General features: G+C 70.3%; 2 protein-coding genes across 3 annotated transcripts; one reads left to right on the top strand and one right to left on the bottom strand.

The window, feature by feature from the left end:
• Positions 1–3,354: 3,354 nt before the first annotated feature.
• On the bottom strand, positions 3,355–7,383 carry PLPPR3 (phospholipid phosphatase related 3). Of its 2 annotated transcripts, none has more exons than XM_086767436.1 (8): positions 7,227–7,383; positions 6,461–6,580; positions 6,158–6,343; positions 5,938–6,067; positions 5,552–5,747; positions 5,410–5,467; positions 5,065–5,238; positions 3,355–4,958 (listed from the first exon to the last, which is right to left on the bottom strand). In XM_086767436.1, the coding sequence occupies exons 2-8, from the start codon at positions 6,533–6,535 to the stop codon at positions 3,690–3,692; spliced, it is 2,088 nt and encodes a 695-aa protein (XP_086623562.1). In that variant the 5' UTR covers positions 6,536–6,580; positions 7,227–7,383; the 3' UTR covers positions 3,355–3,689. The 2 variants fall into 2 exon arrangements, with proteins under 2 accessions (XP_086623562.1, XP_086623561.1); XM_086767435.1 differs by having other exon boundaries at positions 3,836–4,958; positions 5,946–6,067; positions 7,227–7,351.
• Positions 7,384–9,046: 1,663 nt separating this feature from the next.
• On the top strand, positions 9,047–11,320 carry LOC147597553 (complement factor D-like). The gene is made up of 5 exons (XM_086767447.1): positions 9,047–9,204; positions 9,342–9,495; positions 9,711–9,855; positions 10,276–10,533; positions 10,803–11,320. The coding sequence occupies exons 1-5, from the start codon at positions 9,141–9,143 to the stop codon at positions 10,968–10,970; spliced, it is 789 nt and encodes a 262-aa protein (XP_086623573.1). The 5' UTR covers positions 9,047–9,140; the 3' UTR covers positions 10,971–11,320.
• The last annotated feature ends 896 nt before the right edge of the window (positions 11,321–12,216 follow it).

Below are 12,216 nucleotides of genomic sequence, written 5' to 3'. Positions count from 1 at the left end.
ATTCCTGTTTCAGCTCCTGGAGAAGGATTGTTCCTGTTGTGGGTTACTCCCATGCACGATACCCCTGCGCTGTCGGGGACACCGGCGTGTCGATGAGCTCCCCAAGGAGCAGGGCTGTTGGCTTTCTTACTGGGTGCTGCTTTCCAAAAGCCGGCGTTCCCCGATGTGGACCCCTGGGAGCACCTGCGATACCACGGAGGCAGAGCTGGGCTTCTGAGGTTTTGTGTGTGGCACTCCTGAAGCCTGTGCTTTTTGGAGGGAAGCGGTGGGAAATGGCAAAACTCTCCTGGGGACTGGGAGAGGCAGTGGGATGGGGCCCTTGGGTGTGACCCAGCCCCTCGGGGGCTGGCAGCTGGCACGCTGGGCTGCAGGCAGAGCAGCCGGATCTGTGGAACAGGAGCGAGGGATGCGGCACCCCTGTGCTGTACCTCGTCCCAGCAGCCGTGAGCTTGGGGCCGCCGGTGCTGTGAGCAGGCACCCTGTGTTTCCAGGGACAGAAGGAATGCACGTGCTGAGCTGTTCCTTCTGTGGCCCTGCTGTTTTCTGTCCCTTGGCCACGTTCCCTTTGTGTTGAGCGCGTTCGCCTTGAACACGGGCTTATTTCATCGGCGTCTGGGCGCAGACGGAGCGGGGTCCTGCAGGAGCCTCGGGCTGCTGAAAGAGATCCCTGTTGTTCCGGGGAAGTGTAACGGGATTTGTAACAGCTGCCTCTTCCATCCCATCTGGGTGCTTGTGTGAAAGTAAGGCCGAGCTGTGTGCCCCGCTGCCCTGCAGGAATGAGCAAGTTCCTTGCTCCTCGTTGGCTTTGGTGCGTTCTCCGGTTCTGAGGTGTGTAGCCAATTCCTGAATGCCAAAGGCTTGGTGCGTCCAAACCAGCACCTGCCATTCCTCTTGGTTTTCTCCGTAAGGCTCAGGAAGGCTGTTGGAAGCTGATCTTCCAGAATGATGCCCCGAGCACCACCAGCATCCAGGGCCCATCCTGCCCTGCTGGAGCTGCTTGCTCCAGCCCCGGGTGCTCCGGGAGAGTCGTGGGAACGTGCTGGAGCTGCAGGCACCCCCTTCTCCTTTATTTCTCCTTCCAGTGAGGATCAGGCGCTGGGGCAGGGACGCCAGGCGCTGGTGCCCTGTGGGAGGCAGGAGGCCTGCAGCACCCGGCGAGGCCAGGTCCCCTGCCCATCTCCGTCCCTCTCAAACAAGTCATGAATTGCTAATTAGCTGCCTGCTGCAGTAATTATGGCCTCCAGCTCTTGCTGCCAGCAAAGCAAATATCGATTGTGGAGCGACGCACGTGATGGGCTGGGTCGCCATGGAAACGGTGGCAGCTGCCTGGTGGAGGTCACATCCTGCCTGTGGCTCCGGTGTCCCCTCCCTTCCCGCCCTGGGAACCCCTGCAGCTGGAGGGGGGTCCTGAAGCCGGTACCCCTGGCCAGGGAGGTGAGCAGTTCCTGCTGGCAGCGGGGCCTGATGCAGGACCTTTGTCACAGAGCTGGGCGCCTCTCCTGGATGACAACTGGGGTCACTGGGATGTGCCCGCGGCTCCTGGCAGTGATGTCCCAGGTGGAAAAGCTCGGGACACCAGACACGCGCTGTCCAAGGCAGGGTTCCGGCTGAAGCCGGTGCCGGGGCGCTGGGCTCAGGCAGTGCAGCGTTCACCTGCCCATCTCTACCGGCTCCCGCAGGGATCCCGAGCATCGGCCTCTCCCCAGGCTGTGCCCGGTCCCCTGCCCGTCATGAAGGGGGGCTTGATGAGATGGGCTGTGGCAGCTCCTTGGGGACCCCATCCCTCCTTCCTCTGGCCGAGGGTGGGGGTGCTCTGCGGCCCTGTGTCAGGGCCAGGAGGAGGAGGAAGATGGTGGGGATGATGACGCTCCTGCTCCCTCATGGGTCCCCAAGTGAAGCAGGCGGCTGCCGGGGGGCTGCGGGAGCGGCAGGGGGCTGGCAGTCGCTATGGAAACCGCTGGGTCAGAAGCAGCGTGCAGCGGCGCGTGACGCCATCGCTCACCGCAACGAGCCGTGAGAGCGGCGGTGTGGGGCTGGGGGGCCGAGAGTCCCCCTGTCCCCCAGCCAGAGCACAGTGCCCATCCCAGCCGGCCTCAGCCGTTCCCTGGGTCACCCAGCTCCACGGCCCGCGTGCCGCTGCCAGCCGGCGTTGGACCCTCTGGTCCCCAACCCGTTACCCGGCAGGGGTAACGCGCCGGTGCCCCCGCCGCAGCCCCCTGCACCTCAAGCTGCTGCCGGCAATCCTCCCGCTAATCCCCGGGTGGCTTTTCCAGCGCCGAGTCGGGGTTACACTGGATAATCCATATGTTTGCAAGGCGGAGGCTTTGGGATATCCACCGTTAATCCAATTGGCAGCGGCAGTTTGGTGCCATCGGCACATCGCCCTGGTTTGGGGCGGGGGGGCGCGTGGGCTGGCACGGCTCCGGTGGCAGCCCGCGGAGCGAAACCAGCCCGGACACCGTGGTACTCCAGAGCCGCTGCACCCCAGGATGCTTTTGGGGCTGCAGGCACTGGGCAAGCTGGAGCGTGGGGCTACTGGCCCAGTTGCCCCCTGCCCACCGCCAGCGTGGCCTGGCCGGACAGCCCCCTCCTCACCCAGGGGCAGCCGATGGGTGGGCACGCGTTGCACTGGCGGCACGGAATCGCTTGGGCTTGTCCGGTCAATGGGTTGGGGAGCCCGGAAAGGCTTTAACCTGGTCCGGGACGGGGGAAGGAGCCTGAGCCCATTTCGGATCCCCCCGCACCGAGCCCCGGGGGCTCTCCCAGCCCTCAGCCCGCAGCGCTCGCTGCCTGGAGCAGCCCCAATCCTGCCCCCCAGACCCCCCACCACAGCGAAGGAGCCCAGCGGGGAACATCCACGCGTTTATTCGCTTTTCAAACCACAGCAGCTCCAGCCGTTGCCCGACAGACGCGTTCACAGCCCAGAGATTCCCCCCTCCATCCCCCCCCCCACCTTCAAAACTTCCGACCCCAGCCCAGGGCTGCTGCTCAAAACCTCAGCCCCGGCTCCCCCCACGCCCGGCCGCTGCGCCCCGACCCCAGCCCGTGCAGTATTTACAGCCTCCGCGTGCCCAGAGCCCCTGGGCAACCCCCCCAACCGGCCCCGCACCGTCCCCCCTCGTCCTCCCCCACCACAGAGCCGTGGCGCAGGGCCGGGGTCTGCGCTGACCCCTCCTGCACGGCTCTCCAACCCCCAGAACCACAAACCCCCCACGCGAACTGGGACCTGTTGCCCCATGGCAGCCCCCCCCCCCCCCAGGCCCCTCGATCCAGCCCCCCCAAGCCCTTCAGCACCGTTTGCTCCCATCCCACCCCCCTGTACAATTCCAGAACTGGAATAAACGAACCCCTCAGAAATGTCAGCACCTGTGTTAGAGAGAAAAAAAAAAGTCAAAAGTGCTTGGAGCCACCCAGCCCCGTGGACTGGGGGGAGCAGAGCCCCCCGAACCCCACCAGCTGCCCGGGCAGGAAGGGGGTCCCACATCGTGGGGGGGCCCCCACGCACATTTTGGCCGGCTCAGGGCCTGGTGACAGTGCTCCGCCATGTCCTTGCGCTGCTCAGTCGCCCCGACGCCAAAGACAGCCCTGTCCTGACGCCCCCCCCAGCAGAGAGGGACCCCAGCGTTACAGACCCCCCCCCAGCCGGGGCAGGGGAGCTGGGGGGCAGGTGCAGGGAAGGCAGCGGGGGCTCAGTCCTTAAACCTCCGGCCGGCCTGCATTTTCTTGTAGTAGAGGTCCACCTCGCTGTCCGCCTGCCCGTCCCGCTCCGCCGGCTTCCTCCGCAGCGTGGACTCGCGGCTGGCCGTGGCCAGCAGCCCCTCGGGGGGGACGTCCCCCCGCTCCCCGCCGCCCCCCGCCGCCCCCGGGATGGCGGCCAGGCTGCCGTAGCGTGGCTCGTCCTGCTCCATGTCGCTGACAGAGGAACCGGGGGAGACGCCGGCGCTCTTGGGCGGGCGGAAGGCACGGAAATCCTTCCCCATCTCACCCAGCTCGTAGGCGTCCGACCCCTCCGGCCCCTTCGGCCCCGACTTCCACTCCCAAGGCCCGTTGCCAGCGGCAGAGAGATGGACGACGGGGTGGTGGGGGGCGTGGGCGTCGATGGTGATGATGCTGGAGCTGTCCCGCTCGGAGGGCGAGCGGTACTGGGAGGAATCGGAGCTGGTGGAGGAGGACGACGTCTCCGAGTGCTTGGGGGTGACGGAGACCATGCTCTGCTGCTTGGACATGGCGATGACCTGCATCAGGCGCGGGGGGTTGGCCACCCGCTGCGCGCCCCCCTTCTCCGCCACCATCACCCACTTGGCCCTCACGGCCGCCCCGCTGCCGGCCGGGACGCCGGCGCCCGCCTGGCTCTCCTCGGGGATGTGCACCAGCTGCGAGGCGCCTGGCCGGGGCTGGATGAGGACGCGGGGCCCCATGGCCGCCCGCTCGGCCGAACGCGCTTGCACCGTGGGGTAGAGGGAAGGGGGGACGTCCTCGCTGGCGTCCCCCCCCACACCCCGGCCGTGTGCCGCCTCCTCCGCCAGCGTCATGCTCCGGCCTTCCAGCGACTTCTGCTTCCACTCGGTGATGAGCTGCTTGGAGCGCGAGGCGTCCACGGGGACGTGGATGGTCATGTGGCGCCGCGCCGGGTCGTCCATGGAGGGGGTGTTGACGCGGGGCAGGGTGTTGCTGAAGGTCACCATGTTCTCCTTGCCCATGGGGCTGCGGGGGGCCAGCAGGTCCACATCCACGCTGGCCCGCTTCAGGCTGCCCAGGGAGTTCTTCTCCCGCGGCACTGGCCGCGCCGCCTCCTCCAGCCGCGTCTGCGGGTTCAGCTCGTCGGTGCTCACCGACTTGTTCTGCTGGTAGACGGAGTCGTGGCCCCGCTGCGTCAGCGCCCGCAGCGCGTCCTTGGCCGGCGCTGGCGCCGGGACCCTCTCCGTCGGGGCGCGGAAGTTGCCGACCGCGTGGTAAGCCTGCGGGAGGGGGAGCGCGGGGTCAGTGCAGCCCCAGGGACCCACGCCGAGCATCCTTCCCTCCCGAGGCACCGCGAGCACCCCGAGGGCAGGGACCAGCACCCACCAGGTAGGCGGCAATGCCGGAGCCGATCAGGAAGCCCACGTAGACGTCGGCGGGGTGGCTGCGGTACTGGGTGATCTGGGTGAGGCCGCAGATGCCAGCAGCGATGGCAAAGGCAAAGACCAGGATGGGCTTGAGGAGTTTGGTGCTGTCTGAGATGATGGAGTTGAAATACATCTGGCGGCGGCGACGACGGGGCAGGAACAGGCTGTTAGTCACAGCTCACGGCACCGGCACCCGCCGCCACCGCGGCACCGCAGCCTCCTCGCTCGCCGACGGGAGAGGGGTGCCGCTGCCTGGCGGCACGGAGTTCGCGGGGCCGAGAGCCGCGCAGCACCGGGAACTCACCGACACATAGACGGCAGCGAAAGCCGAGAGCGTCGCGTGCTGGGATGGGAAAGTCTTCCTGCGGGAGAGAGCGGAGCGTGCGGTTGGGACGGGGGCAGGAGGGGCATCGCGGAGCGCGTTTCCCCCCCACCCCGGCACGTACCTGGCGGAGAGGATGGCGTGCTTGTCCGTGCCCGAGCAGATGTCCTGAGTGATGTAGGGGTTGGCGTCGCAGGGGGTGCCCAGCAGCGTGTAGTTGGGCTTGCAGACGGTCAGGAAGAAGGGCGCGTGGTAGCCGGTGGCCAGCTGGATAACGTCCGTCACCAGGGCCGTGGCACAGAGCCCGAACACATGGACGCCTGGGGGAGGCAGGGGCAGGGTGGCGGGTCACCTCCCGGCCCACGCAGGGCAGCCAGGGCCCACGGGCGCTGGGATGGGGTCCGGGGCGGTGTTGGGGGTCTGGGTGGGGGCTGTGTTATTGCATCCGGGGTGCCCCCGCAGCCCCTCGGAGCAGCCCCCCGCGGCGGGTAGGGCCGCGGCACAACGTACCCACAAACCTTACGGTCCGGCGCAGGAAGGAGTTGAAGTTGCAGCCGCCAGCGTTAATGCTGCCCTCGGCGCCGGCGCGGCCCTTCAGCCTGGACTGCAGGCAGTACACGATGCCCTCGCCCACCATGATCTGGGGAGCAACTGACGGCTCAGGAGGTGCCACCCCACCGGGACCCCGAGCCGGCGAGGCTCTGTCCTCATGCCCCACCCCGGGACTCACCGAGGCAGCGGGCGCGGCAAAGGCCAGGCTGAGCAGCATGAGCAGCGGGATGAGCTCCTCGTTGGTCTCCACGTAGGGCATGGAGAGCGCCCGGTCGTGGCACTGGAAGCCCACCTTGGCCGGCTTGAAGAGGTCGGTCAGCTCCAAGAAGTAGAGCGTCACGATGGAGGAGGCCACGATGGGAAGCTGCGATGGGTGAGAGCGTCGCGACCGCCGCCCCGCCCGCCGCGTGGGCGCCGCGCAGCCCCGCCGCGAAGGGGGCAAAGCCCACCCCGCGCCCCCCCCCACCCGCCCCACACCCACCTCCACGAAGTAGAAGCAGGGCAGGAGTGTCATGCTGTCCTTGGGAGCCCTGCCCTTCTCCCGGGGGGGGATCATGGTCCTGGGGTCGCCCTCGGGGTCCCTCCGGGCTGCCTCTCCGTCCTGCCGTGGGGCAGCAGCGTCACCCCCGCGCCCCGGGCAGCCCCCCGGCCTCACCCCGCAGCCGCTCCCGGGGAGGAGCTGCCGGTACCGGGGGGGCTGCCCGCGCCAGGACCCCCCGGCCATCACCGCGGGGCCGGGGGTGGTCCCCGCTCCCCCCGCCCCTTCCTGGGGGAACCCCCAGCGCCGAGCCGGGGGCTGGGACAACAGGTGGGGCGGCGGCTCGGCTGTCGCGACAGGCGGCCGCTATCGCGACACGGCTGCTGCGGAGGGCGTGGGGAAGGAGGGGTGTGCCCCCCGCAGAGCCCTGCCCGCCATGGGGGCACCCCCCTGGCCCCCGCCCCCCGCAGCGGCCACCGCGCCCCGCCTGCAAAAAGAGGAGGGGGGGATAACGGGGATGGAGCAACGGGGGCGATAACGGGGAATAACGGGGGGGGGGGCGGGGGCAGCACGGGGGGTATTACCGGGGGGGCAGGTATTACGGGGGGGGGGGCAGGTATTACCGGGGGGCAGCAAGGGGCCGCTCCCGGCGGTGCCGCAGCCGCGGGCGGGGGTCGGGACCGGCGTGGGGGGGGGGGGCGGGGAGCGGCCCCTTTGTGCAGCCCGCGCCCGCCCCCCGCCCCCCCCCCCCCTCCGCCCCCCTACTCACCTCCGCTGCGGGGCCGGGCCGGGCCGGGCCGGGGGCGGGGGGGCTGCGGGGCTCCCCGGGAGCCGGGATGCTCCGGCCTCGGCGGAACGCGGGGAGCGGCGCCTTCCTCCGCCCCCGCCGCCTCCTCCTCCTCCTCTCCACCGCCCCCGCCCCGCCCCGCCCCTCCCGGGGCGCTGAGCCCCCCGCGGGGCGCGGGGCTGGGGGCGTCGGGGCGAGACAAAGGGGCCGGGCGGGGCTGGGGGCAGCGAGCGGGACCGCCCCCTCCCGCACCCCAGCACCCGCGGCGGGGGTCCCAGGGCCCCGCCCCCCCGGGGGTCCCTCCCGCCCTCTGTGCTGTGGGGAGTGAGGGTCTCACCCCGGCTCCGGGGCCCCCCCTCCTCGCCGAGCTCCCTCCGGTGATCCGAGCGCTGCCAAGCCGGGGTTCCCGCAGCGTGGGGGGTTGCGTGACACCCCCCCCCCCCCCGCGCCCCCCCTCCTCACACCCACCCACCCGCCCCCTCGAGCCCTGCCAGCCCCCGGCACCTGGGGCACCCTGGCACGGGAGCCCCACTGGCCAGGGGCCATGTGGCACCCATGGGGCAGCGCTGCATCCCGGGGGCCTCAGAGGCGACTTGGGGCTGAACCCCGCACGGCACGGGGCACCATGGCTGGAGCCCCAGGCCGATCCCGGCCGGAGCCTCGGGTCCCCCAAAATCAGGGCTGAGGGGGCAGCTGTAGGTCCCTTTGCTCCCCAGGGGCTTCCAGCAGCCCCCACGGGAGAGGGCGAGGCCTCGCTGCCCTCGCCGCCCCACACCTGCAGTCCCAAACCAGCCCTACGCTGTACCCCACGCCCTGCGTCCCGCTGCCTCCGCCCCACCGCCCACCCGCTCACCGTCCCGTCCAGGCTGGGCACGGCTGCGCGCCACGCGTTGCCCTTGTTCCATTTCTGGCCTTAAGTGGGCAGAAATCTCCCGGCGTATTTAACGGCTAAATCCTGAATCCCTGGAAGCCGCGATTAAGCCGCTCTCCTTGCGGAAAATCCCCGGTTTGAGCCAGCCTCGGCCACCTCCAGCGCTGGCCCCTCCCCACCATGTGCCGCCGGGGAGAGCGGGAAGCCGAGGCCGCAACCGCGCAGGGACCCTCCTCGCCCCCAGCGCACCCCGGCCCCCCGCGTCCCAGCGCCCTCCTCGCCCGCGTCCCCATCCGGCCGGGGATGGGTGGGTTGGCTGGTGCTGGGGTTGGGGGCTGGCGGGTGCTGGGGGGGGGTCGGGCGGTCGCTGGCTCGGAGCGGTGGGGCGTCTGCGCGGCCGGACGAAGGGAACCCGGCGATTTGGAGCTGTGAAGGCTCGCGGTGCACGGGGAGGAGGGGGGGTCCGGACCCCAGCGCGGGGCTCGCCCCCACCCCAGGGACCCCCGGCAGGTGCTGCTGGTTGTGATCCCGCTGTCCTCGTCCTTGCCAGCCCCAAGGACAAACCCCCGCGGGATGCTCAGCTCCGAGCACCCAGCACCCACCGCCACGCTCCTACTGACCCTCCCTGTGCGCGGGGGTCCCTGGCCCGGAGTAAGGGGGGGCTTGGGCCAGGCCTGGGTGCTGCCGCATGTGCCGGAGCCTTCACGTGCCACCGGCCGGATTCGGTTTCGGCTTTGAAAACAGCGGAGCAGAAATCCCCCGCGGCGTGTGCCAGGTCCGGCAGCTGGGAGAGGCTGTTTCCTCCCTCCTGCGCCGTTTGTGCCGGGAACTCTTGACCCCTTTTACAAGCCAAATATTTAAAAACACCCGGCCCGCGCTGCGGAAACCCCCTCCGCTGCCCCTTCCTGCCCCCTCCGCCGCCCCAAAACCGGACATAAAAGCGAGCCCCAGCCCCGGCCCCGGCCCAGCAGCGTCCGTCCCGCAGAACCCACGGACCCACGGCGCCGCCGGCCTCCACCGCAGCCATGGGGCCGCGTCCTGCCCCCCTCCTCATCCTCGCTCTGCTGCTGCTGGGGGCCACAGTGAACGGTGAGTGCACCCCCCGTCCCGATTCCTGCCTCCATCTGCAACCACGCGCTGCCGTGGCCTGTGGCGGGGGGACCGGGGTGCCCCGCGCCCCGTTGGGCGATGCCCGGCCAACCCAGCCTCTCACCCATCTGTGCCAGGGCAGCCCCGGGGACGGATCCTGGGGGGCTACGAGGCCAGGCCCCACCTGAGGCCATACATGGCCTCGCTGCAGCTGGAGGGGCAGCACGTCTGCGGGGGCTTCCTCATCGCCGAGCAGTGGGTGCTGAGCGCTGCCCACTGCACCGAGGAGACGTGAGTGACAGGGACAGGGCATGGGGGGGGTCAGCACGGGGGCTGCTCCGTCCTGGGCTTGGGGGGCTGCCGGCCTCATGCCAAGCCCTGCTCCACAGCCCCAGCGTCGGAGGGCCAGGGGCTGCAGCACCCCCGGGAGCTCCTGGCACCCCGCTTCCGCCTGCCCCCGTTGGGGGGGCAGAGCCCCACACCCCACGCGCTGCTTCTCTTCCCAGGGACGGGAAGATCTTCCAGGTCCTCCTGGGCGCCCACTCGCTGACGGAGCCGGAGCCCCACAAACGCCTGTACCGGGTGCGCGCCCAGATCCCGCACCCCGGCAGCAACATCCACAACAACAAGGACGACCTCCTCCTCCTCCAGGTGGGCTCGGAGCCGCCGGGACCCCGGGCGGGACCCTTGTTCCCAAACCCGCTCCTGCAAATCCCTCTCCCCCTTGGGACCCTGTGGGGCCACTGACCCGGTGGGAGGAAACCCTCGAGGCCAGGCTGGGGCCGCTCGGTCCCTCCCCGTCCCTCCTGCCCCATCCCATGGGACCCTCCCTGCTTCCCCCACCGAAGACCTTTGGGCCTCGTCCAAACGCCTCCGTCTTCCCCGCCATCCTTGTGGCTGCAGCTCCAGTCTCTGGCCGCGTCCCGGGGGCTACGGGTGGAAGGCGAAGCCCCCGAGCGTGGCCGAGGCTGGGGCAGTCGCAGTATCGGGGCTGGGGTCGCCGTGCCCCGCCGAGTCCCGGGGCCATAACCAGCCCTCGCTGAGCCCAGGTCCCCTCTCGCTTCGTGGCAGCTGGAGGAGAAAGCGGAGCTGAACGAGCACGTGCGGGTGCTGCCGTTCCAGCGGGAGGACAGGGACGTGGCAGCCGACACGGTGTGCGAGGTGGCGGGCTGGGGCACCATCACCCACAGCGGCCGCCGGCCGGATAAGCTCTACCAGGTGGAGCGGCCGGTGATCAGCCGCGACGTCTGCAACCACCGCACCCGCCACGACCACACCATCACCGAGAAGATGATGTGCACCGACTCCCGCAAGAAAGACACCTGCAAGGTACCGCTCGCCCTCCCCTCCCTCCTTTCCCGGACACGAAACCACGGCCAGACCCACGGGCTGGGGTCGCCGACCCTCTCGGGGGTCTGGGAGCGGGGTGGGCGGCGGGGGGGGGATGCCTGCGGCCTGGGAGAAGTGAGGGTGTGGGGCTGCAGGGCAGGATGGGGCTGCAGCTGCCCCCACGGAGCCTTGGGTCAGGCGGGGACCCCCAGCTCCAGGGTCGGGGTGGGAGATGGGGCAGCGAACCCTGATGAGCTGTCGTCCCGCAGGGAGATTCGGGCGGCCCCCTGGTCTGCAACGGGGTGGCTGAGGGGGTGGTCACGGCCGGCTCCCGTGTCTGCGGCAACTACAAGAAACCCGCCATCTACACCCGCATCGCCCCGTACGCGGCCTGGATCGACAGCATCATGGCCTCCGCAGCCGGGGACCCTCGCTGAGCCGTCCCCGGGGACTCGGCCCCACGCCACGGCTTGCTGCCGCCAGCACGGCCAGAGCACCCACGCTGCCGCTCAGGGACAGGCGCAGCACCGGGGGTCCCGCCGCTGCCCCCGCCCGCTCCCAGAGCAGCCCCCCGCGCCAGGAGGAGGGCTGGGCCGGGGCACCGGCCAGAAACCGGGGGAAGGGGGTCCCCGGCCACGGCCCCCTGCTTGCAGAGCGCGGGGCCTGGCCAGGGGAGGGCGGGGGGGTCACATGGCCCCCCCATGCTGGCGCGAGCCACAGGCTTTGCTTGAATGCGCCCGTAACGCTGACCGCACCGCGCTGCAATAAAGCGATGACGATTCCTGCAGAGCTGCTGTGGCTGGGGGGGGGGTCTGCATGGGAGCCCCCTGCCCGGGGGCTGCGGGGAGCACTGGGAGGAGCTGGATGTCGGGTGGGGAGACGCTGAGGCTGAGCCCGTGGAGTGGTGTGGTCGGGGCCCCCCACACTCCCAATGTTTAGAGGGAGCCCCATCCCCTCCTTCACCTTGGCCGTGTGCTGAGACCCCCCCCAAATTCACTCACAGCTGCGAGCGCTTGACGCCAGCTCTGCCTCGCTGTGGGGGTCTCCTCATGGACCCCGCTGACCCCCCAGCACCCCTCCGGGCCCCACTCCCATCCCCGCGCCCCGTGGCCCACCACCCCCAGCCCATCACCCCCATCCAGGCGCCTGCGCCTCGTGGGGGGAGCAGGGGACGCATCCTGCGGCACAGGGGCAATAAGGTCCGAAGCTGGGCCCTCCCGCGGGGTCATCGTGCGACGATTTGTTAAAGCAGACGCTGCAAATTGCCGATGAGGCGGAGGGCAGCCCAGGCTCCCGCGGAGCGGGCAACAGGGCTGGCAGGGTCCGCGCTGGGACCCTCGCTCCCTGGCCCAGGCGCCTGTGGAAAGGGGAAGAGGGCTGGACCGGGAGACGCTGGCGCTCGGCTCTTGGCCCGCGTTCGGTTTCAAGAGGGACAGGGGCGAGGCAGAGCCCTCGTCCTCCTGCCGCGGGCTCAGAGGGAGCAGAGCCCGGGCGAAGGCGCAGAGCGGGGCAGCAGCGTGGCCGCAGGCAATTGCGAGGCCCTTCCAGCACCCGTCCCCCCGCAGAGCCCCCGTCCCCCCCGCAGAGCGGCCCGCTCGGTCCCACCTCTGTGCCAACAGCGAGCAGCAGCCATCGAACATTAAATCACCCCAAACCTGTTCCCTGAGAAAAAGGAGATTAACG

Source organism: Chlamydotis macqueenii, chromosome 26 (assembly GCF_036417535.1).
Source record: "Chlamydotis macqueenii isolate bChlMac1 chromosome 26, bChlMac1.mat, whole genome shotgun sequence".
In the NCBI taxonomy this organism is placed as follows: domain Eukaryota; kingdom Metazoa; phylum Chordata; class Aves; order Otidiformes; family Otididae; genus Chlamydotis; species Chlamydotis macqueenii.
This window is presented reverse-complemented; position numbering and strand designations above follow the sequence as displayed.

What these genes read in the sequence shown, in the direction of transcription:
- PLPPR3 (XM_086767436.1), bottom strand. Translation starts at nt 6,535, where the DNA reads ATGATCCCCCCCCGGGAGAAGGGCAGGGCTCCCAAGGACAGCATGACA. An exon ending in TCGCTGCCGTCTATGTGTCG is followed by an intron (nt 5,239 to 5,409) that starts GTGAGTTCCCGG and finishes CGCCGCCGCCAG; the next exon opens with ATGTATTTCAACTCCATCAT. An exon ending in CCGGCATTGCCGCCTACCTG is followed by an intron (nt 4,959 to 5,064) that starts GTGGGTGCTGGT and finishes CCCCTCCCGCAG; the next exon opens with GCTTACCACGCGGTCGGCAA.
- LOC147597553 (XM_086767447.1), top strand. Translation starts at nt 9,141, where the DNA reads ATGGGGCCGCGTCCTGCCCCCCTCCTCATCCTCGCTCTGCTGCTGCTG. An exon ending in GCCCACTGCACCGAGGAGAC is followed by an intron (nt 9,496 to 9,710) that starts GTGAGTGACAGG and finishes TTCTCTTCCCAG; the next exon opens with GGACGGGAAGATCTTCCAGG. An exon ending in ACGACCTCCTCCTCCTCCAG is followed by an intron (nt 9,856 to 10,275) that starts GTGGGCTCGGAG and finishes GCTTCGTGGCAG; the next exon opens with CTGGAGGAGAAAGCGGAGCT.